Source organism: Zerene cesonia, chromosome 12, assembly GCF_012273895.1.
Source record: "Zerene cesonia ecotype Mississippi chromosome 12, Zerene_cesonia_1.1, whole genome shotgun sequence".
NCBI lineage: Eukaryota > Metazoa > Arthropoda > Insecta > Lepidoptera > Pieridae > Zerene > Zerene cesonia.
Genome location: NC_052113.1, coordinates 2,622,975 through 2,648,433, shown reverse-complemented (window position 1 = coordinate 2,648,433; position 25,459 = coordinate 2,622,975). Strand labels below are relative to the sequence as shown.

Genomic DNA, 25,459 nt, shown 5'->3' with positions numbered 1-25,459 from the left:
TGGTAGGCACGTCATTTCGTAAAGTTGGAGCTGATAACTTATTCTCAAAAAAGGCCTGTGAGACTTGGCGCAAGCCAGGTGAAAATAGGCCGACGAAATGTCGAGCTTTATCATCCAATCCCCAGGCTGGAGAAATTCGGAAACCGTAGAATGGGAAATGAGGCGAAAGGACTTTGCTTGTATAAATTTGTTCAACTCCCGCAGGTCGAAAATAGGACGCATGATGCCGTCGCTTTTCTTCCTCAGAAATAGCTTTGAAATAAAACTGGGTGTTCTTCTTGTGACGATCTGCAATACACCCTGATCCAGAAGCTCTTGAATTGATTGGGACATTGCAGCATTGTTGAGAATTGTTTCATTATTTCTTTTGTTGGCATAACTAATGGGGGTTTTTTTCGTAGGGGTAAACGGAAATGTGTTATTGCCGAAATTATAAACTGGTTCGCGCCCAACGCTTGCCAACGGTTCTTCAACGCTCCTAAACAACCTGCTCTGAAGTGTGTCGGATAGTCACTTTCTATCTTCTTTATTGCGAAAGGAATTATTTTTAATCTGCTTAAAATTATTAGATTTTTTAAAATTATTTTGTGATTGAGTTTTTTTGTATGTTTCTTGAGTACCGTTTCTATTTGAACGATACTGAAATGCTTTTGAAGTAGAAGGTAAAGATTCCTTGTACCTCTTTTTTAGTGGTTCTGTTTTTTTATAAACATGTGATGGTGAGGGTAGTAACCAAAATTCAGGTCCGCCTAGCGATTGTATAAAAGTTAAGAGTTTGTTTTTATTAAACAAATGTTCTTCGCTTGGAGGAATGCTCCTAAGCGCATTTTGAATATTTTTGTCCTTTATTCCGTCTAATAATCTTTTTCGCCTAATCTCGATACACTCGGCTCTTTTACCGCATACAACTTGCAAAGTTTGCTCCGACAACTTGTATGACGGAGAAGCAGTACCGAACACTTCCGATATTTTTTTAAAAAGACTATCTGCATTCAGTTCCGATTGGCAATTGTGAGCCCAATTAATAAGTCCCTGTAAACCCGATTGTAGTAATTCCCTTTGTTGCAATAAAGCATTTGTAATCGCGGCCATAATTTCGTCAGTCGATGCTAAGTAATCTTTACACTTATTTAAAGAACACATTTCGTCGTTAATTTTTAAACTACAGAAACCCGGAGTGGCGAGCATGTCCGTTAACGATTTGGAGTAACGAATGTGAGGCCACGTCGGCAAATTGAATTGTTGAAGTTCGATTAATTGACGTAGTAATTTTTCATCTTCGGGCTTAAGAACTTTTTTCTCATCGAAAACCGTTTTACAAATGCCTAAATCTATTGATTTAATAGTACTTATCGACGGGTTCGTAAAAAATTCGACATTTTCAGTTGAGGGTACTTCGACAACGTCGATATTCTCCTCTTTTGTATTTTGCAAACTTTGTTGATGCATTAAATAATTTGTAAGAAAACTGACCTGAGCATACAATGCGTCGATCCGAGGATCGGCAGTTACCTCTGTACCCGGTTTTTGTTTCTTGGATGGCGGCACACCAACCTCTGGGTCCGAGTCGACATCACTCGAACTTGAAGTTGATTTCTTCCTTCTAAGGTTGCTCCCGCTCGCCGATGAACGAGAAGCCGCAGAATGGTGGCCCTCTGAAGCCTCTGGGGCTACAGTAGGTCCCTCCATATGTTCGTTAGAAGCCAGATTTATTACGAAAAGAAACAGCCAATTATTTTAATAAATCTTAACTACGCACGCAAAGTAACTCGTGAACACTTGTGCACTAGCAATGCTAGTAGAAACGACCGCCTATGGCGAGAGTACACGACGCTATGACTGGGAAAATGATTTCATTTCCCACATCACCTAGCTGGTGACAATGATGCCCCCTAGTAATGCAATTTGAAACTAAATATTGTACGTAATCTGTGAAATTGATTCTGTATCTATGGTAGAGTATACACTGCTTCTTCATATAAATGCTGTATGTTTTCCGGAGGCACATTAATATTATAAACTGGTCCCCACTGGGCTTTATTTTAATTTATAAAATATTTAAATAATACCGACACCAAGTAAGTGGGTACCCACATCCTGATTTTTAGTAGCAATCAGCTTACATAGCAAGCATATAAAAACCATTAAAGTTTTCGAAAGCTTTTTTCTATTAATGGAACACTTTAATAATAATTTTCTACGATGAAAAGCCATTCTGCGTACAGCTATTTGGTGATATTTTTTTACAAATATAACGATCGACAAGATTTCATTTAGGATTTTCTTTATAGAACTGTATATGTTTAGAAATTTAAATCTTAGAGTAGGTGTAGAATTAATACGAGAAATGGGCGAATGGGCTCACGATCGATGATTCTAGTTTAAGATGATACTATCGCTCTTTTATCAAGGTCGGGAATTTTGTGTTGTACTTTTATCAATCTAGATATAAGACGACAAGAGTATTATTGTCATATATTCCACAATCGCTTTATTTTTAGAAATCTGTAATAAGAAAAGACTTACACAAATAAACTATTATAGGACAAATCGAGGTTTGACTTAAGTACATAATACTATTTTATTAAACCTTTTGATTTTTCTCCGAAACGCTGAAGCAAATAAAACAAGACTACATTTATAGATAATTCACATAACGAAGCTTCACTTCTCATTTTTATATAATAGTTTAAGACTCGTCAATCGTTTCATCCCAATACAAAGTGTATCTTCTTAATCTTACATTGGATTAGATTTTATAAAAAAAAAACTATGATTAAGTGCATCATATATTCTATTACTTATAAAATATTATTATGTATTTTTAAATAGATTTTTTATGAGATGTGTGTGAGTCATAAAAATTAACAACTTAAGAAAACGTTCCGAGTTAAACGTTAATTTAATAGCTTTATGTAAATAACAGTTATTTACTATAACTTATTTTATAGTTAACATGTATGTTAAGGCTGCGCTTGGATTGACTCGAAATGAAAACAAAATAAAATATTACCACTGACACTCACAAACAATGCGGCCTTCTATTGGTAAAATAATTTATAAAATCAGTTCAGAAGATCCACATATAAGATATATAGATAGAAGATATATAGTAGGATCTTTAGATTCCTTCTACGTCACTAACTCACATATTCACAAATTCATCTTCGTGATCATTCTATAAATAAAAGTTTCTTGTAAAGAGCATCTACTTGGTGTCCAAAATTATTATCATTAAGTACCTATAATATGTCAGAATTTTCGTTTTTACTAATATTTTTTTCATATTTCCACAAAGATTTCCCATGATGAGTCGAATATGACGTAATTACCTAATAACAATTACAATTACTATATCTTGTTATTAGTTGTAGCTTAATATTTATTTATAAATTCTAGTCTTATAAAGGAATAACGATTGTTTCATTTTTCTTTGCAATTAACACGTAGTTGTATCAAATATAATTTAATTAGTAATGTATCATTAAACATTTTTCTTATGCTCTCCTTTTCGTAATTCGCACCAGGCTATTTTGATTAGTGCATTCACTATTTTAAAACTAATGTACACCAATATAATACAAATGAAGACGAGAAATGCGTAAACATCTAGCATATTATACACAATCCAATGCATATTAACTGTTGGGCTTTTCATATAATCCGCCCCCTCATTTCGTATGACATATTCTATCCAGAAAATTGCCGTATCCAAAGCACTCATCGGTCTATCCTTAAATCGCCTGGATACCTCCTTCGCTTTCCTAAGATATACGTCGTTACTCAGAATGGTATTTATAGTGTTGTGTAATGTAGTTTCTTCAATGTTTTCATATTTCAAGATAAGTCCGAATCCCGCCTGTTCGACGAGAAGTAAGTTGTTATATTGGTCAGCGTATATTGGCATACCGGCTACTGGCACTCCATGATAGATGGCTTCTTGCGTACTCATAAGACCACCGTGACCGATGAATAATTTTACATTTGGATGTGCTGAAAAAAAACTTTGTTGTATTTTATATTGTTTGTGATAAAAAAATTGTTTCGAGTTAGTTACATTATAGTAAAAATTCAACACTTGAATGATGTTGTAGCGCATTCTTAATATCCTACTGTCCATCAAGTTTCCTAATTCCATTTTAATGTGCATGTAAAATTATGATAAAAGTTTGGTGTCAACTACAGCATACAAGAATTTAATTTTACAAAATCTTCTAAACCCTAATACAATTTTCGAGTACAAAAACTGTTCAAACGATTCAAAATTTTTAAGTCAGCCCATACCCAGGATTTTCCGCTGCGGAAACCATTTTCTAATGATGACATTTGGTGGCTTATCTGGCATGTTGTCGTCCTCCCATTTCCAGAGAACTGTATGTTTCAGTCTTTTAAAAACATTGAGGAACGCCCTCTTCTTGTTTTCTGGCAATTCTGAACTCCTCACATTAGAACCGAAGTTTACGTAAACTACTCCGTTGCGGGATTCATTTAAGATTTTCTCTAGTTCCTAAAATTAACATTGTGACAACAAAATAACCATATCTAATGTGTATAAACAATTGAAATTATTTGCTAAAATTTGTGATAGCAAGTATGTATTTCTCGTTGAAGATAATTTTTATTTAAATGGGTTTTAATTTAGATTTATATTACTAAACGAGACTGTGCTTACGTAGAAAGTTGCGCAATTAATAACAAACTAGCTGTGACCCGCGGTTGAAACCGCGTAAGTCCGTATCCCGTAGGAATATCGGTATAAAAAGTGCCTATGTGTTATTTCAGTTGTCCAGCTATCTACGAAGCAAAATAGTATTATTATTCACCAATAGATGTCAGGAAAAAAAACACGAATAAAACACGAATATGACATTTTCTAAAAAAAATTCCTAGCTAGATCGATTTATCGCCCCCGAAACCCCCTACATACTAAATTTCATGAAAATCGTTGGAGCCGATTCCGAGATTCCAATTATATATATATATATATATATATATATATATATACAAGAACTGCTCGTTTAAAGGTATAAGATTACGACTATTTAGGTGTAACTAATTTGGTATTTATGAAATACAGTAAAATAAAGGAGTTTATTTACATTTACAGTAGATGTTAATATTAACGACAAACATTATGGACTTGGGTCAGACGAATGCTGCATTGCATCGTCACTTGCAAATAATAAACGTAGCCTTGGTAAGTAATAAACAACCGGTTGGTCATTCAGGTTTTAACTTTAAACTCGATAAAATATACAAATACATATAACATGAAGTTTTAATCGCAATGAGAATATCAATAAATAATGTAATATATTTTTTTATTATTTTATATTTTTAGCACTCAGATCCGTGTCCCTACATGTGTATGAATGACCCAATTCCCCTCGAGATATTTTTAATGGATTTTAAGCTTTACCATCTTTATTAACTCCTTTTTTATGTCATCGTCGTCAATGGAGCTGGTGGGTTGCCTGATGGTAAACGCTATCCATGAATTTGTTGGACATTTGGACAAGCGTAAGGTTGAGTGACATTCATCATCAGCCCATATATGCACTGCTGGGACACAGGCCTCCTATGAGGGTTCTGGCCATAATCTACCACGCTGGCCAAGTGCGGGTTGGCAGATGTCACATGACGTCGAACTTTTGATTCTTGGACATGCCGGTTTCCTCACGATGTTCTACTTCACCGTTTTAAGCAGTGGTGATGTGCAGTCCACATGTGCAGATAAATTGAAAATCAATTTATTTCCTGCACGCTCGCCCGGTCTCGAACCCCGACTTATCGATTTTGAAGTCCGAGGTTCTCACCACTGAGCCACCACTGCTTTTACGATTGATGATGATCGACCTTACGCATCTACAAATCGATTGCTGACTTTAAATTGAATAAGGATTAGGAAAGGATTGACAAGAGGAATGGACTAAAAAGGGTGAGCAAAAGGATATGGGCCACCACGCGCTATGAGCGTTGTATATTTTCCCACTAGAAATACTACCGAATACTAACGAATCGAATTTTAGTATAGTATAATTAAATTCCAATATTTAATAATTTTAATTAGTAGTTGGGATAATATCAAAAGGCATTTTCTTAAGCACTGTATTTACTAACCTTGTTAAGCCATTAAACTTTAATGTTTGATAATTGGATTAGCATAGATTTTCTCATCCCATTGTTTATTATAATTACAATGGAATGAAACTAGTTACATTCATAGTTCATTTTAAACTTGCAAAGGTTCATATATGTCTTTCTCTCTTTTAATTCATCTTTGTTCATGTTATATTATTGGGAACATTTAAGATGTAATATAGACACTTTCATTCTAGAATAATAGACATTGTCCATACAGAGAAAAAAGATTTTCATAATAATAAAAGAAATTACCTTAGGAAGCGTTTCATTGTACCAATCAGCATGGATCCCGCCAATTTCAATGATATTCGGCAAATAGGCCATAGGAGTATCGAAGCTAAAATGGCTGTTTATAAGCAATAAAGAAGAATTTTTCTGCAGTTCATACAAACTTGGAACCGGCTGTGGCAAATCTGGTATATACCTTTTCACCAACATTTCTTGCTTCTCCAGATACGAGTATCGCCAAGTTACATAATCATAAACGGATATGTATAAGTTATTCAGTCTTCCTAAAAAACTGGTTGGGTCCTCTATAGGGACGAATTCGTAAAGAATCGTCGCAAGCTGAAGAGGATTTCCCACAATAACATTATGTTTCATGAAATTTCCAAACGCTGTGATGAGAACAAGAGGTGCATTGTACTTATGTGATAACATATACAACGCTTCTACCAGGAAAACCTCGCTGACGATTAAATCAAATTTATTATCTCTGCCCAAGAAATCCTGCATCTGAGGCGTACTAAGTAGATAGTCTGTAAACGCAATTCCTCCGTCCCATAGAATTTTGTCCATAAACTCTGTCGCTCGCATATCAATCGTGGTAAACACATTTGGCCTTTCGATACCTGTCGAAATTAAAACAAATTTAAGCTACAAAGTGATAGAAATCGCTAAATAACGATAGCTCCACATTTTGCACGTATTACATAACGCTAAAGCACTGGTGACTCAGTGGTGAGAACCTCAGACTTCAAAATCGATAAGTCGAGGTTCGAGACCGGGCGACCGTGCAGAAAATAAACTGTTTTTTAATTTATCTGCGCATGTAGATATCACCACTGCTTAAAACGGTGAAGGAAAACATCGTGAGGAAACCGGCATGTCCGAGAATCAATTTCGACGACATGTAACATTTGCCAACCCACACTTGGCCAGCGTGTTGGAATATGGTCTGAACCCTCATAGGAGGCCTGTGTCCCAGCAGTGGGAACATGTATGGGCTGATGACATAACGCTAAATATTAACAATTCTAAACTATAAAACTAAACTTGTATAAATAAACTATAAATCATTCTTTATTAAAATTCATCTAGCGACTTAGAACTTAAATAGTGAGCTTACGAGATATAAGAATTTAATTATACCTAACATTTCCCACAGCTCCTTCTTTTCGATGACAATTTGGTGGTAATTCGGTGGTGGGTCAGAGACCTCGAACGCAGTAAGGACGGTCACATTGTGACCTCGTCGAGCCAATTCCACTCCGATCGGTCGAAGAAATGTATCATGGGATTTAGAAGTAAAAGGCACTGCATATAATATGTTAGCAGCGTCACAAAATGCCATGAATATTAATAGAATTATAAAATATAGCGTCATCTGGAAAGTAATTAAATGTTTACATGTAATTTATATTGAGACATATTTATTTGGTTTAATTTTAAAATTAACGATTGTGTCGGAAGTTTCGTTATGAAACTAGAAAAATGAATAACACGACACAATTTCAATTACAAGTAAATTAGCAAATGACCAAGTTTTATTTTTAATATTGTAACTCAATGGTTTAACAAGCTATGTGATGGTAATTAATACATCAGATAGTAAAAATTATGACTATATACATATATTAATAACTAGCTTTTCACCACGGTTTCACCCGTGGTACATATATAGCCTATATCACTCACTGTAAATGCAGCTTTCTAACGATGAAAGAATTTTTGAAATCGGGCAAGATTTTTTTTCACGCATGATGGCGTGACCGATGAAATAAGGATTCATTTTTATATACATACTAGCTGACCCGGCAAACGTTGTTCTGCCTCGCTCTTATCATTTAGGTGTATGAAAAATAGATGTTGGCCGATTCTCAGACCTACACGATATGCACAAAAAATTTCATCAAGATCGGTCAAGCCGTTTCGGAGGAGTATGGCAACGAAAACTGTGACACGAGAATTTAATATATTAGATATTAATTATTTTCAACAAAAAATGAATCCAATCGATCCAATTTACGTCATATTTAAACGGAATCAATCGCAAGGACCCAGCTTTCTATTTAAAAAAAAAATTCTATTCAAAAAATTAAAAGTCGATAATTTGGAAAAAATACGCTTATTGCATACTTGATATATCACTGAAAATATATGGGTTTTTTTCATTAAAAATAAACTTCACGGACTGTCTTGATAAATATAATTAATAATAGCTTTCGACATTATATTCAATTCTATAATTAATATTTTATTTACTCACCATTGCACATAACAAAACCAAGTCCGCTGGACTACATGGCAGGACTGCCCGCTTCAAAGTATCTTATGTTAAAGATAATAACAACTGCCAACTTAATATGCACCTATTATGCTGCAGACAAGGTACAGGTTCAGTAACAATTACCAAGATAATATGCACTTTTTAAGCAGCAGATAAGGTACAGTTTCCAGAATAAACTTTTATAAATATCTCTCGAAAGAATGCATATAAAACTGCACCCATGCGAAGCCGGGGTAGGACGCTGATTAAATACAATTCCTGTAAAGCCTATAACCACAGAATAATAAGTACAAGTCTTTAACCGCTTAGATCACTTTTATATAAGTGCCATCTATTAGAAAATCATCGAACTAATTCGATGATAGATACGCTCGCTACAGCGCAGTTAAATTACAATGAAGTTTATAAGTTTTTTCAAATATTAACTAGATGTCACTTTATAGATTTATATGTATCTTTACAACTTAACGCGCTCTATTTAGGCTTTTTGTATGAATCACACAGCTTTTTTATTTTGCATTTCATTCGTTCCTGTCACTTAATCAAAAACTGTATAGAGTAAATAGGTCATACTACGATATCTAAATAACTGACTGCATTTTCTCCATGCCAAATTTATACGAATCATTTGTTATTATTTCTATAACACACCACACTTCCAAATGTGACGTAATTGTAGGAGAGAGTTATATTTGCATCATACAATAAAGTGAATCTTAAGATGCACATAAATCCATCTATACGTGTCAGCATTTACAATTGTTTCAAACATGTACCTTCCAACCGTATTTAGAGGCTTATATACATAGAAATCAATAACATCCGCACCATCTGGACGGTTGGCGCTACATCACAAATCACTAATTAATAGTCACTGGCTCCACCACCGTACGCTTTACTCGCAACTCCCTTCCGCGTACGATGAAACTTCGGAGCGATAACCATCTGTGGTGTTCCCGAAGAATTACGATATTAGGGCCTTCATAAAAAAGTGTATAATATGTCACCCCATAAAGGCCGGCGAAGAATCTGAAGGACCAATTTTGAAAATTTTATGTGCGGTGGTGACTTAACATCAGGATAAGGCACCTTTGCTTGCTTTGTTATAGAAAATAAAACTCTTAATATATCGAAACACTTCCAAGGCTATAATATTAGTTGTATAAATTGAAATAAAACATGAATCACTAAATAAATATGTCATACAAAGAGTATGAATACGAATAAATTGAATTTTACACTGTTAAACTTCAGACAGTATAGGTACACTTGCGCAAATAAATCTATAATAAGTATGTAATAGTGTGCGAGATTTCTTTTGTAATTCAATTTGAATTTATTTGAATATGTAACATTTTATATAGTATTGAAATGATTAATTTGAAGTCCTATCTTTAACACTTTTAAATATAAGTTGTTCCATCTAAGATCATCGCTTTTTGCTTTATTTAAAAATAAAAATCCAAGCTAAAAGTCAAAAATTTTTGGTTTCAACTGTAAATTGTCTATGAAATAGTTTTACCTTACACCCTTTTAAATTGAGTAAATTACTTTAACAGTATAAGTAGTAATAACTATCAGCATTATTAAATAGTGATATGTTGGCTTTATGGCTTTATCAGTGGATGAAGACTAAATGAAACAAACATTAGTGTATATTAACACATTATTTATTTTTTATGATTACATTCTTAGTTCATAATAATCGTATCAAATGTTATCAATTAGTTTATAAAATCTAGTTATTCACAATTGATGAGTAAAATCTTTATTTAAATTGTTACAAAGTTCAAGTGGACGGAATCTGTTTCCTTATTATTAATCATTAACTTATTAGTATAACTATATGACTTTTTACATAAAGCAACTTATGTTACATTAAACAATGTAATAAGGCACATTTGATGTGTCTAACAGTCCTTTAACATTCAATAAAATATTACGTTATTATTATGGCAAAAGCATTTACGTCACGTGAATCCTAATAATCTCTTACTTTCTCTGTCACTTTAAAATTACTTCTCCTCCGCTCGGTATATAGTGGAGCAGCACCATTTCGAGATTCGTATTTCAGAGGTCGGTCATTTTCATAATACTTTATCGTTGTTATCGGTTCCGCTTTGTATCCTCTGCTTTTAGTAACTGAGTTGACTTCTCTGGACTCAATTATTTCTTTTGACCGGCCATCTCTAGATGGGACAATTTTTTTGCTTATCGTTTCAACTGTGTCTGTTACACTCGGTCTCTCCGGATCACCAGACCTCGTTTGGTATCTGTACGTCTCTGAGTAATTATCACTGCTGTTGCTCTCTCTTCTATTAGCCGGCGTTTTTATCCTCGTATCCAAACGTGAAACGAATGGACTGCTGTCCCTGTTGGATGAATCCGTTCTGTACACTGGTATTTTGCGTTCTTCAGATATGCGATCTTTGTAATGCGGCGATGGAGTTCCATAACGCGAAGATAATCTACTTCCATCTGATTCATCGTCGTGTAGCGTTTGGTATAATTCTGGGGCGCGATCTCTCAGCCCCTTCAAAAATATCTTCTTCTTATCCGTTTCATCGTACGACTTGCTGAAGCCATTTGAATGGCCGTTGCTTAGAGGCGTTGTTTTTCCGTAACGCGCGCCAAACAACCCATCACGTCTTCGTTCCGTCTCCCTTGATACAGCATCAGCGAGATCGCGTTGACTTCTGTTTATTATCGAGACGATTCCTGGACTCTTCAGTTGTTCAGGTGTTTCATCGAGCCGGCTCAGGTGAGGGTTGGACTTGTACATCGTGGAGTAGTTTCTGTTCATTCCTGTGACGTATCTGGGATGTGTCTCCTGTTCGGGCACTCCCATAGCAAAACTCTTGCTTCTGTTTAAGCCTTTGTAGGTCCGCGCCGGTTTGGCAGGACCGGGTGGGTAACCATTGATCTTCCCTTCTGGTGCTCCGTTATTTGATATATTAATGGCACTTGTGGATCGTTTGTTTGAGGTGAGCCGATGCCAATATTTGTTCGAGCTCGGCTTTTCGGTGGTTTTCTCCTTGCGGTCGTGGAGTTTCCTCGGCAGGGTCTGAGCAGAGCGGGAATAGTCTTCCTCAGTTTCGCTGTTCGGATTCAGTCGACTCGCGGAATGACTGAATCGACCAAGCGTGCTCGAGAATTGTCCTCTGGAATGAGAAAAAATAAGAATTAACAAAAAAATGATTTCGTAATAGTATGAGCACATCCCACGTGCGCATATTGTTATCTGTTCGTATCATAAAAACATGTAATCTTGTGTTTTAAACCTAATTGGATTCAATGGGGAATCTCCGCCTACACAACTAACGAGCACGCTTTGTTCACTTATCTTAAGCCGTTGACTATTTTATAATAGCATCAATTTAAATTACATACTTTGATCGTGGCATTATTTAATAATACAATAAAAACTATTGTTAGATATTATTTTAAGCTTACAATAAGGAAGCGTGCTACATTTGCGCTGCAATGACAGTTGAACTAATTTACATCATCAGAAACCTACACCTGTTGGACATTTTCTTGAAATGAGTCATAGTAATACCATTGCCACACGGTCCTTTTAGTTATGTACCGCGAGACGCCGCTGACTCAACGTTTATAGACTAAATAAGGGCTGTTTTACCGAGAACCGCTTATTTACCCTTACTAGGCAAGTCATGGAGAACCGCAGATTTAAAAGGCAAGATATGCCGGAACGCAATGACGCGACTTGATTGAAATGTGACGAGTTTTTTGATTGATATAAAGGGCTATTGTTTCATTTTATCAATTTAATTGGCTGTCGAAAATCTCAAAACAATGGTGCTAATTACTATTTATGATGTTATATTATGGGCCTCATTAATAATTTATTAATGTTATAATAAATTGGGTTCAGTTTAGTTAATTTAAGTGTAGGATACAACTAAATCGTAAAATATATTTGTAAATGCAATATTCTTATTTGAAAGATCTTCAACTTCCTAATAAGCATCGCACCATAGTTAAAGAAAAGCTTTCTCCTCGAAATCCGCCTAGAATTATCCATCTTTGGAACAATACATATGGTTCACAAAAACAATTTAGGAAACGGCATGGGTCGTATATTGCAAAATACTCCTATTATGAAAGTTTCGCTTTGCATAAATAATGATATTCCTCGATTCGTTACTCTTGACTGCTTTTCTTACAAGTTCTTGTGTTTTTCTTATGTTATTTTAATTTCCTTCAAACCTGTGACTTAGTGTTTTGTATTTCATTTGTTGTTTGTTTGCTTGGTAAAACGTATTGTATAACAAGTAATTATTGTATCGAGTGTCTATTTCTATTATTATATGGTTTGCTGTGGTCGTTGTTTTGATTCACTTGGAAATCTGTTTAAAAATCAACTAATATTACATGTACACGCATTTCAAACAATTTTGTTATATACTATCTCAATTATTATTAAAAGAGAAAAAAATCTTTGTGATTCAAACCGCTAATACAAAAACGATTTTTTTTTAATATAATCAACATAGATTTGTAATCTATTTAAGATTGCAAATGCATCTTCTGCAAAAAATCAGCTAGAACAATAACTATGCATTGTAATAAAATATTGTAAGACACACTGCAATGTGGCAACTGGAATGCGACCACAAGGAAAATCTAATGCTTGTAATTATTCCAATGGCTGAGCTTTAGGTACTGTGAGCTATTAATTTATCGTTAACAACGAATAAATTATGATTATTTTTTTTATTCTGTTAATTTTTAAAGACTTGATACTTTATGTATACACCACAGAATACATATTTTAAGTATCAATGATATAATAGTAGTGTTATAAACATTATGAACTTTATATTTTAAATGTTTATAATTTTGTTACAAAAATAATGTTAAATTGCTAAATTACGCTTTATTGTTAGGATTTAATTTTTAGTTTTATAGCATTGAATTGTTACGAGTTAAACCCGACTTAAGTATATACGTTTATAAATCTAAATTATTTTCAATGTAAAATTCGCGTATTGTAGAAATTTCTGATCAAATTAGCACTGATTAAAAGAAATTGAAATGGAATAAACACAGTTTCCTCCGATATCGTTAAGGATTAAGGATTTATTACATAAAAGAATTGATTGAATAAATAAATATCAAAATCATTAACTTCATGTGCGCATAAAGGCAGGGTAGGTTTAAAATCTATAAAAAATATTTAAATTAATTATGTTACACCATTTTAATTGAGATATCAAGGGCAGCTAGTTAATCATGAAGCTTAATATGTTAACTATCTCTTTAAGATGAAATTCTTGAATTTGGAGTTCTGATACTTCCATTAACATCTGTATAGAATACATCAAAATGACATAATTTTTAATGTTTATGTACCTAAATGTACCTAAATATCAGATATAATAGGTCTACTGATATAAGCTATACGCTAACACTGTTTAATTCGCAACAAAAATCACACACATTAAGGTCGATCTAGGTGTATTCGATGATTTTCTTATATAACCCGATATGATCAGCGTGGAAATCATTAATTTATAATCGCTTACATTTATGTGTAGGAGGCCTAGAGCTGCGACAAGATTCTATTTAAGGCTAGCATAAAATACAGGTGGGCATTGTTAATATAATTTAACGCTTATTTAAAAACTATAATAGGCCATATCAAAAAATACAATAAATTAAAAATTTATTGTTAAATAGCTACGCATATTATTCGAAAATTTTTGTGTTTGCTCACTATCATTTTCGTTTATAGTTTATAATAACAGAGTTATAAAATGCGACAAAATTAATTTGTTTTGTTGATCAGGTATGCGTGTTGTTTACAAATAAGATGGATGTTTACTGTAGAGAATTATAAATAGTTAGAATATTTGCCTTGTTTGTTATTTAAAGTTTATGTTTCAATTGCAGCCATTTACATTGTACAACATTTTCGATTTTCTATAGGAAATGCTATTTATCAGGGCCGGGCTACATAGCCCCATGCTATCAAAGGACAGAAGTTTACTTATGGGAGAATATGTAGTCAAATTTTGGAGCAAGTTGGAAGCCTCTTGTAATTGCAATGGATCAATCAAGACAACATCATCTCTCTATTATATATAAAAATAATTGTTACAGTTAGTTCTTACCTTTCGCGGTCACGGGCATCGGCAGCAGCTGCGCGTCTAGGACTGCCGTCGTACTTGTGCTCGCGGCCGTAGATGCTGGGCGCGAAAGGGTCCTCGCCGAGGTAGTAGCGGTGCGGGGGCGCGGGGTGGGGCGCGGCGTGGGGCGCCGCCGGGGGCGCCAGCTCGCCGCCGTACTGCCGGTACGTGCGCGACGCGTGCTCCGGGGACGGTGTGCGCCACCGCGCTTTGCGCTCCGCGGACGCCGAGCGAATCTTCCCCACCAGCTTCCTTATCGAATTCCCAATTGCCGACCCCACTGATTTGCGCACCGGCGACTGCCGCCTGGCGTTCTCCGCGAATCGCGTCTTCTGATTCTGCTTCCTTTCATCCCTATCGCGGCGGCGCGGCGGCGTTCTGTCCCGGTCGGAGCTCCCGCGTCGCTCCCGTGGTGGGGAATAATCCGGGGGAGGCTCAACGGCGCTGTCCTCCCGGCTGTCGCGTGATCGGCCTGAATTCCCGTTGCGGGATGAGCTTCTGTATCCACTGTCGTAGCGGTGATCCTCTGACCGTTGTTTTGAATGGCGCTTTCTTTCAGGAACTATGGGTGGCCTGTAATCGTCCTCTATGGATGGTTCCCGGAATGTTCGATCCGTTTCGAGCGGGCGGAACGGGGAGCCGCGCGGCGGGCTGTGCATGGTCGAAGAGGACACGTAGGCGGAGTCGTCGCGGGACGGCGGGTGACGCCGACCGATAGGTGAAGATCTACCTTGCGGCGAATCACGCTTCCCATATACGTGTCTAGGAGATGAACCGTTTAATCTATCATCGCTGGCATATGGAGATCTTGCCGCCGGTGGTGATGGCGACGAGCTCCTCGGTTCAGGCATTCTTGGCTTAGTGGCTCGACGTTGAGACCAATCTGCGACTCCTTTAAAATAACCACCTGTTCGATTAACTGGTCTTTCGTCGGATGGCGTTGATGATTTCGTCTTTCTAAGCACACGGTCAGGATAAACGGGCGGTGGTGGCACAGATGACGTCTTTCCGTAATACCCTTCGTCTTCAGCCTTCTTCACAAAGTATCCAGTATCGGGGCGTCGTCCTATCTCCTCTGCGATGGAATCGTGGGATGAGCGCGAATCACTACCAAAATGACTCTCTAGCCATTTGGACGTTTCCTTTTTGCGTGTCTCCTCCTCGATGTCGAAATTAATTGGCCGCTTCGCGTAGTCTTTATCCTGATCTGTAAAACAGATAGGGAATTAGGTAACGAGATATACGTGCGCGCGCGCGGTCTGCTGCCGCGGAATGGTAACCGCACCTACAACCTACCGCCGCACACATGTTATGGCGTAATCATACTGTCAATAAGTTTGGCAAACTGTCGAAGGTCAATGCAAGATGCAAACAACCGAGGCATTTTTCAAGCGGTATGAGACATCGCAGCAATTATTGACTGAATATTAATTTCTAGGTCGACAAGGTTTTATGGTACGAGCAATTATGTAAGCGCTAACTGCTATAGCAAATAAACTTGAATTACGACTTTATAATGGAATCAATTTGCTCTGTATAATTTCTTAAACGCTAGACTGTTTGTTAAGTACGGTATATTTACTAGATCTACCGTATGGAAATTACGTTTAAATAATATTACCGTAACAATATATACAAATCAATATATTATTAAGGCCACATATCGACATCGGCTAAAATTTAATGGGTTTTTTTAGTAGTATGCATGTGGCAAGATTTAAATATTGTACTTAATGAATTTCTAAATCTTCCCCGTGATTTTTATGGCATCCTGTCTTGAGCAATGCTATCAAAAATACATGTTTGTTATACCAAATTGCGACATTTCATATTACGGATTTATTAATTATTAAGAGTTAATCGGTATTGCATTTTTAATTTACGTAAAAAAAATTTTTTCAATTTGACTTATTTATTTATTTATCATGTTAGGTAGGGTAGGTTATGTAGATCATTGTATGGTAATGATTTATGAAGAAAAATAAAATTGACCTTTATCGCATCCAATCCTGATGACAACTTGGAAAAAAAGTAATAATAAGATTTTATTTTATTTCGACTACAATACTTTTATTTTTGAGATTTCATTACTATGAGGATTATATCTACGGCTTGCTGTCAATAAATAAATTTTTTGACATTGTTATGAATATAATAAATTAATGTTATATATAAAAATGTTACATAAGTACCTAAAATAATTCTAACTGCTAACAATCGTAGTGAATTAAGCTCGTATAACGGATAATACGTACATACTCAGTTAAATGCATTCTGCCTTATAAGTCTTAACTGCACTTCATAGCTTTACTTCGAGGGCATGTCAAAGCGTGATCTGACCTCAACTACCGCGTAGGCCCAATGTCCGTCCATAAAAGGCAAACAGATGGACAAACGACATTAATTTGCCTACTTATATACATAAATGTATTAATGGTACGAAAGGCATACGTTTCAGGTTTTGTGGGTGGATTGCGATACGTCGTAGGAACACTAGATGCATATATCATTATGGTGGCCAAGTTGTTTATTACGCATTGGTTCGTTTGAGTTGCCTGGCGAAAATATCTAGTTGTGTAGAAATATGGTAATATTATGTTCCGATTCAATAGGTTATCTACTTTTTTTAAGTAAGAGCGGCAACTGAGCTGATTGGTCACCTGATTAAGCGACCATCACCGTCCATAAACAATTTCACAGGTGCAAATGCGCTGCAAATGCGTTGCTTGCTTTTTAAAAGGAAGGATTTACAGAAAGGATTGACGACGGAAACAAAGGAAAGGAATGGGAAAGGTGAATAATAGGATCTCTAGGAGTCTACATAAACAATTTAATTGTAAGTTCTAAGTTAATTAATTGATTCTCCATTTAAATTTAATCTAGTTCTGAGACTTTGCTTTTTTGTTAAAAGTTATATGTGTGCATACTATGTTGCATCCGATATTAAGCCAGAGAAATAATATTATGTCTATCATCAAAACACAAACATTGTACGTTACCTGCACCTCACAAACGTTCGCATTTTTACTAGTTGGAAAAAATGTATTTCAATACAATTGTCAATATCTCATAAGTCTCACATATCTCATATGACTCGTCTTGGAAATGAATTTGTCTCTAACTCAAACTGCCATCACAAATCGAAACGAATAACTCCACATTATTCACTGATTAGCTGATATACCTTATTGTTCATACATACACCTGAACGTGTGAGACAAGGTCGAAATCATTGTGTATATATCAAACATTATTGCGTCGGAAACTAGAACAAATATATAACTATAACGGAGCATTTAATATCTATAGCCTGCCTTCGAATCTTTAATGAACATTTTTCAGAGTTGCAATTGTTTTTTTGTCGATTTTTATAATCTTAAAGCAATCCGAATAACATCGTAGAATGCACAATTATTCTGAATATCTTTCCATCTAAGCGCATTGCGTTATCTATATAGTATACTAGACGCTCGTCCCGGCTCCGCCCGGATATCAAGATTCCAGTTTTAACCCAAGGGAGCATTTAATCGGGATAAAAAGTATGCTATCACCTAAGACGGCTCATACCCTGTCTGTATATTTCAAAATCCGTTCCAAACAAACAAACTTTCACATTTATAATATTAGTATGATTAGTGTGATACTAACTTGTCACCGCGACCTTGCCCATGATTTAACTTTACAAAAGAAAATGATAATAAACAACTCAAAGGTAAAACATTTTTTTAACTATAGCCTATAGTCTCAGTCACCTTTTAGTATACTGAAAACTAATAATTAATTTGTCAAAGTACTTTAAATATATACCATATTATGTATTAGTTATGAACTCAATTTCAGTATAAATACAATCGATCAAGTCTCTAAAACAAAAAATACATCACATCATAAATCAATAGATTCAAATGTATATCGTAACTTTTAATTATATAATCGAAAATATCTAATAATACGTCCGGTTACCATAAAAGTACAAGTTGTTTTGGCCACTAGACTTTTTTATACGCCGTAATATGATACGGCTTACAGTTTAGACATTTTTAGGATCATAAATAATGATTTATGAAGAAACTCAGTAGAGAAAATCTAATACAATGCGAAGAAATGTCTAGACGTTCCAAGTCATGTGTTGGATTTAACAACTATTTAACAAATCGATTAAAATCAATGTCATTGTTATAAAGCTTGGCGCTTACTATTAGATCAAGGAGAATGGCTTCGTTCTATAGGCGCTAAGTAAACGAGATCTTTTAGTTTGAAACAAACAAAATATATATATTCCTTCTTTGTGTTACCTTTATTTTTATTTATGTAGATTATTATTTTATGCGCAAAATCTAATATGACTTCCCTCACTTTTAAAAAGTGAATAATTTAATTTTATTACAATTTTATTTATGGATAGACGAAATTTCGAAGGACATAGCAAAATCGCCGATGCGAAGCTAGTATCATGTGTTTAAGAATAAATAAATTATTCGTAAAAAGGAAACAGTTACTATCACTGATATTCCTGGGGAGAAAAGTACTATGAAAAATTCTAAAATGGCGCCAAATGCAAACAATTTCCTATCAAACAAAAAATACGCCAATCGGTTGAAAACCCGCAGATTTATCGAGTGACCAATAAAAAAATGCAGCCGAATTGATAACATCCTCCGTCGAACGAACCTCTTTCGGAACAATGATTGAATTATATAGAACAGCAATTTATTTATAATCGGTTCAGACTTTAAGAAACAAGTGAACTTTTAACCTAGATCCTTTAAAGTGCAATAAGGAACGAACTTGAAGGTCGTGCTTTGATTAATGAGTGGGATGTATTTAAATTAATAGCATGTGAATAATCAGTCTATCAGTAACATAACAATTATATTTATAAAAATTATAGACCACATAATATAGAATTTATGATGTTTCCAAATTAAAGCTGGGAAATATTTACATAGATTTAATAGTATATTGTTTGTTAGAATGTTTTTAAAATGTTTGTACCTATATAAAGAGGTATCGTAAGATTATAAGGAATTATTATTATTTGATTTCAAATTAATGTTTTTTTTGTGATAAAACTGCTATTAATTGTAAATTGCAGAATAAGTAGATATATATTGCATGAATGTTTCATATAATTTAATCGCAACAACGATTTTTGTCCTTCTATCTTATAATCTCAAAGCTTTTATGGATGACGTTTGAAAGAGAACATTAATTTTATTTTAGAATAATATTGAGGACTGTCTACAAATCATTATCAGAATGAGCGTCAGATTAGAGAAATAAATTTCATAATAATATTATTATTACATTCTAAAATAAAATCATTAACTTTTCTCATGTGCTATCGCAATTGGCTATACATATTATTGAAAAAAAAGCGTTAAAGCCTAGATTGCCATCTAGTCTGGAATGGTAGAAACAATATGATATTTCTTATTGCAAATCCACGCCATCTATCGATTACAACTGTAGACTATTATAAACGTTCAAACAAAAATTTATAAAAGTACAGCTACTCACCGTTTAGTCGAAGGCGGCGCTGGCGTCGCATCCTCACAGATAAACTGTCCCAATCGTCATCCATGTTGGGTTGGCCTTCTCTTTCCGCTAACAAAACCAACACAAAATATTAGTACATAGAATAAAAATATTTACAAATAATTTACTCATGAATGTGGTAAGAAATAAAAGGTTATAATATTTTCTGCTACACAGTTTCGTTTATCTATTGAATGTCATCGGTTATTAGTTAGCAGAGACATTTTGAGTTGGAATATATTTATAATTTTATTTAAAACTACAAGAGAATTATTAAAAAAATGCAGTCTATGCTATTTTAAATCCTCACATATATTTCCCTTTTTTAATTTTTATTCTTTTCTCATTCATAAGTGCTTTTTGTTTTTGTTTATCTATATTTAGTACTGACCTTCCTCAGTCCGTGTCCTGGAGTGCACTTGTGTACCGACCCGCAGCCCGCCCGCCATCAGCTCAGTGGACTGTTCAACTTCTATGCGCTTGCGTCTCTCTTTACCACCAGTTTCCTCTACGAAACTCTGATCACTTTTCAATGAACCGACCTAATCAATAAAACCAGCAATTAATATTACCTAATTATTAACATAACTACCAGAACAATTTGAATAAATATGACCAAAATTTTTTTTTTCAAAGATTATTCCAAGTTACATACAATTTTGTGTATACACTTTAGACAGCTGCTCAAATGCAGTGCTGATTTAATAATGATACCTTAAATGTAAGCATTATTTTGTTGATGTTTTGTTTATCTCTATTGTGATATACATTATCAACAATCATCCTAAATGCAGTTCCTAGAGTGTAATGTTTACTATTATACGTGGATAATTGTTTTCCAAAACATTCTGTCATGATTAATCTAACGTATTTTGCTGCAGACTGTTTGGTTTATGATTTTGGAACTTGGCTGGATGCAACAATATTCTAAAAACCTCTCGCAGTTCAATGGTATTCGAAACTTTAAAAGGTTTTGAATTCATAATATTTGCACTATTTTTCAAGATAGTTAAATGTAACATGAGTAGCTTTGTATAAGAAGAATTTAATTTATCAATGGATTCATTCAGATACTATCATTCTAAATTCAACATATTAAAGGAACAAACCGGGTTTTAACATACTGAGTTTGGTACGTCATCATTATCTCTATTAAAAACAAAATAAAATTACGAAAATTCGCATTTCACAGTATTTTTATATAATTTATCTGTGCAAATCCCACCTCTTCCCTAGCCAGCTCCTCGTCACACACCCGCTCCTGTTCTTTGGTGTGTCGCGTCTCCGTCACAATCGTTCCATCTGGTCGTAGAGCTCGCAACTCCTCCTGGATAACATAGTATTTTATATTAATTTAAAGGAAGACATTCAATAAATACATAAAAGCCACTGCGCCAATCTTAGTTTTACAAAAGATGGATGCGTTGAGGAGTATAAGGCATCTTTAATTTTAAGCCTCATTGCGAATTGCGATAACTAAATATATTTTATTCAAACTGCCAAACAAGTTAAAATGCATGAATATCTAATTTCACGATCATTCTTTCTATCTATAGCGAATTGGATGATTAAATTTGCAAAAGAAATTAAATTATTAAAAGTCATAATATTGAATGCTTATTCCAGCTTTCCTGCAGAATTTCTGAAAGTTCCATCCGTCAACCGTCAATTCAAGTTTCTGCGGAAACCCAACCTGTTCTTGGAATACGTTATAAATGAAATTCAACACAATCATGATGTCAACCAATATCCCGTTAGACCAATAGAAGTCTGTGCTAGATCACCTTAGGTCATATTATATGTTCATTGTGCCGCTTAGACATTATTCTATAAAGAAACCAAAGAGTAGTATCTTCAAACAAACTAATTGTATTGTAATAAAAAAAGTTATGGAAGTTTCTTATCAAAAACGAAATATTCTCACCTAATCACAGTTATGAAGTTTGGTTCTTTTCAAATGATACAAAAACAAAATTCAATGAAAGTAAAATGTGAATGCTTAACAAATGGTATGCCAATCGTTTATAGAAAGGTCGCTACTTTGAAATCCGTTAATAGACAAGTGGATTCGATTGGTTCATGATAAATGATGTAAGATAAGTTTTTTGTTTTACCATTAAGCAAATAATATCAGCGAGATAAAAAAATCTAGAATTACTTCCTTATATACGTCTATTAAGGCAATATTAGTTTAGTTACATACACACATGGAAATATAAAATATTAATAAGTAGATCAAACAGTATATACTGATGCATCATTCAAGGACTGCTTCCTATAAGTATTTTATACTAAAACATTTTTGTTTTTTTTTTATGTCATAGCGGGCAACTGAGCTTGTGGTTCGCCTGATGGTAAGCGATCACCACTGCCCATGAAGAAGTAGTATGAAGAAGGGAAGCAAGTTATGGAAGATGTCGGATAGTGAGCAAGAACTTACTATGCGACATCCTCCAGTCCCATTGGGAATGGTTCAATATCTAGTTTAAAATTAAGCTGATTGTTATCGTTATCTTGTTTCATTCCTTACCGTATCATCTGTGGTAATAGTGGTATTGTATGCAACGGTATCTTTGACGAGCGTGGGACCTCGTGGTACGAGGGCCAGCTGCTGTTCCGTCTGATTTCTCAGAGCATCGCGAATGTCTTCATCTTTCGTTTCGTTCACCGCAGCTATTAGCGCCTGAAACAATTATATTATTAAATTTTATAACATCGTACTGAAATATAAAGTCACTATGCATATCATATCATATCAGAGAAATATACACATTGTTTTTTTAACACTAATTTTTTTTTGTACATTCACTCATAATTTTTAATATTGCTCCTTCAATATTTTCATCTTACACTTTTTAATCTGTGTTTATTATTTTACAGTTACAATTTTTTTGACAACAACTCATTTTCTTGCATTGTCAAAATTATAAGCCTATAAATACGTTTCATAATGGACAATATCTTCTACAAAGACGCCGCTCGATATTGGGCTAATGTGCCGTCCACAATAGACGGAGTTCTCGGAGGTTTTGGGCATATTGCGGACATTGACATCGCGGGATCCAAACAATTTCTAGACCATCTATTATCAATTGATACACCTCCAGCAACCAAACGAGCATTAGACTGTGGAGCCGGTATTGGCAGAGTTAGTAAAAACCTTTTAATACCTTATTTCGACAAGGTTGATTTGGTTGAGCAGGATGAGAAGTTCATCAACACGGCTAAACAAACAATAGGAGATGATATCAAATTAGGTATATTGCATCATGTGGGTTTACAAAATTTTAAGCCACAAGAAAAATATGACGTGATATGGTGCCAATGGGTACTGGGTCACTTAAATGATTATGATTTAATTGGATTCTTAGAAAGATGCCGACAGACTCTTGCAGAAAACGGCTTGGTTGTAATTAAAGAGAACATAACAACATCAGACGATTTAGAGTATGATGATGTAGATTCGTCGGTCACGCGCCCGATAAAATTGATGCTCAAAATATTCGAGGAAGCTAATTTAGAAATATTAAGAACTGAGATACAAACTGGTTTTCCAGATGATATCTATCCAGTTCACATGTTTGCTTTAAAGCCATCGTAAAATTTATTGTTATGAAATCTTTGATTATACTATATAAATGTATTACAAATAAATGCCAATTACATGTTCAATTAAGGAAAGTTGTTCTTTTCGTCTTGCAAATTTGCATTTACGTCGTACGGTATGTCACGTTTCAGATGCTTGAGATTTCTGCGTACCAAAGGTAACGGATAACTGCGAAAATATACATCATATTCATAATGAAAAAGGCTTATCTATGATGAAGTGTCGAATCGTGGGTTGGGTTCGTGATTATGAGGTTTATAAACTAGGATCTCGGACGTGCCGTTGCGAGTCGAGTGCATTCACCGTTTTGCTTGTTACGAAATTCTTGAGTCAACTACAGAGCTTTGCAGAATTCAATTGTAGTCTTGTTACGACAATTTGTTCATAAATTTTCGTTAAGCGTCATGTCTCCTTCATTTAATAGACTCAAAGTTTCAAGAGTTAACGCAAATTCATGGAATAAAATCCCCAATTACTTTAGCTATTTTGGAATTCGACTCAACGTATTTAAACTCATAACAATCAATATATAAATCAACGAGTTACACAATTAACAAACATATTGGTTATATTAATAGAATCATAATAATCCTTTACCTGCGGCAAGACTTTGAACAATTGATTAAAAGCCACATCAATGCTACAATCAAACAGATTTGATGGTACTAGAATTGAAATATTAATTAGCCTCTGATCTAACAGATTTCAATCAAAGAACAGCAAAGCGAAAGATAGCGCTCTATTATGTTTTATTAGGGCCGCATTGTGTAGCGGTTTATACACTGTTATATTCAATTTAACACATAGCATTCTAACTAGAATAATAAATATATGTGACATACATTGTTTTACACTATATTCTGAATCTTGCTATGCCGTTATTCTTATATTATAAAATACGAGTAATTGCAGATTTGCTCTATAAAAATCTTAATTGATTTGCTTTCAATTATATTTTATAGTCTTCCCTAACATTGAATACCAATGGATTAAACTGTCTATGATTTACTAGCTTTATTATCAAGACATGTAGCGATTGCTTCAATCTATCTCGATAATAATCCTAATAAGTTGCAAATATTGTATTTGAAGAGCGTAGCAATAGTATTTACACAGTACAATATTTAGCATTTGGCAACGTGTTTGTCACACGAACTGTAGGTCACGAATACGATGAGATTTGTCAGAAATGTTGGATCCTGGCCTTGCCCATTTCATATAGCAGAAGTTGCATGCGGTGTACTGTTTTTTAACTTTAATGACATTTAAGGAGCACAACAGAGAACTACTTTTTCAAAACTCAAACATTTATTTATTTAATTAGACTTCTTATAGAAGCAGTTTTGAAACCTCATTTAACACAGTTTTACACACTGTTTAGTTTTGTATGAATAATAAGAAACAACGCTGAAAAGCAATTTTGTGATATTTCGAAAACAACAGAATAATTTTAGCTCAATAGGTGAACATATTTCTAAAAGTTGGATACGCGGTTGTAGGTAATTAAAT

General features: G+C 34.6%; 3 protein-coding genes across 4 annotated transcripts in view; 1 reads left to right on the top strand and 2 right to left on the bottom strand.

Moving 5' to 3' along the window:
- Positions 1–3,286: 3,286 nt before the first annotated feature.
- Positions 3,287–8,813, bottom strand: LOC119830807 (UDP-glycosyltransferase UGT5-like). The gene is made up of 5 exons (XM_038353954.1): positions 8,633–8,813; positions 7,516–7,750; positions 6,397–6,995; positions 4,285–4,507; positions 3,287–3,993 (listed from the first exon to the last, which is right to left on the bottom strand). Exons 1-5 carry the CDS (start codon positions 8,633–8,635, stop codon positions 3,485–3,487), a joined length of 1,569 nt encoding a protein of 522 aa, XP_038209882.1. The 5' UTR covers positions 8,636–8,813; the 3' UTR covers positions 3,287–3,484.
- Positions 8,814–10,301: 1,488 nt separating this feature from the next.
- Positions 10,302–25,459, bottom strand: part of LOC119830647 (serine/arginine repetitive matrix protein 2) — an 80,791-nt gene continuing 65,633 nt past the window's right edge. For both annotated transcript variants that reach the window (XM_038353710.1, XM_038353709.1), the window contains exons 7-12: positions 22,874–23,026; positions 21,569–21,670; positions 20,735–20,885; positions 20,326–20,412; positions 14,791–16,012; positions 10,302–11,814 (exon numbers count right to left, since the gene is read on the bottom strand). In XM_038353710.1, coding sequence (XP_038209638.1) covers positions 10,635–11,814; positions 14,791–16,012; positions 20,326–20,412; positions 20,735–20,885; positions 21,569–21,670; positions 22,874–23,026 — 2,895 coding nt within the window. In that variant the 3' untranslated portion in view covers positions 10,302–10,634. The remainder of the gene's footprint in view (positions 11,815–14,790; positions 16,013–20,325; positions 20,413–20,734; positions 20,886–21,568; positions 21,671–22,873; positions 23,027–25,459) is intronic.
- On the top strand, positions 23,213–24,205 carry LOC119830648 (N-terminal Xaa-Pro-Lys N-methyltransferase 1-A-like). Its single transcript, XM_038353711.1, has one exon. It carries the CDS (start codon positions 23,294–23,296, stop codon positions 23,942–23,944), a length of 651 nt encoding a protein of 216 aa, XP_038209639.1. The 5' UTR covers positions 23,213–23,293; the 3' UTR covers positions 23,945–24,205.

What these genes read in the sequence shown, in the direction of transcription:
- LOC119830807 (XM_038353954.1), bottom strand. An exon ending in GGAGCTGTGGGAAATGTTAG is followed by an intron (nt 6,996 to 7,515) that starts GTATAATTAAAT and finishes TAATTTCGACAG; the next exon opens with GTATCGAAAGGCCAAATGTG. An exon ending in ACAATGAAACGCTTCCTAAG is followed by an intron (nt 4,508 to 6,396) that starts GTAATTTCTTTT and finishes TGTTAATTTTAG; the next exon opens with GAACTAGAGAAAATCTTAAA.
- LOC119830648 (XM_038353711.1), top strand. Translation starts at nt 23,294, where the DNA reads ATGGACAATATCTTCTACAAAGACGCCGCTCGATATTGGGCTAATGTG.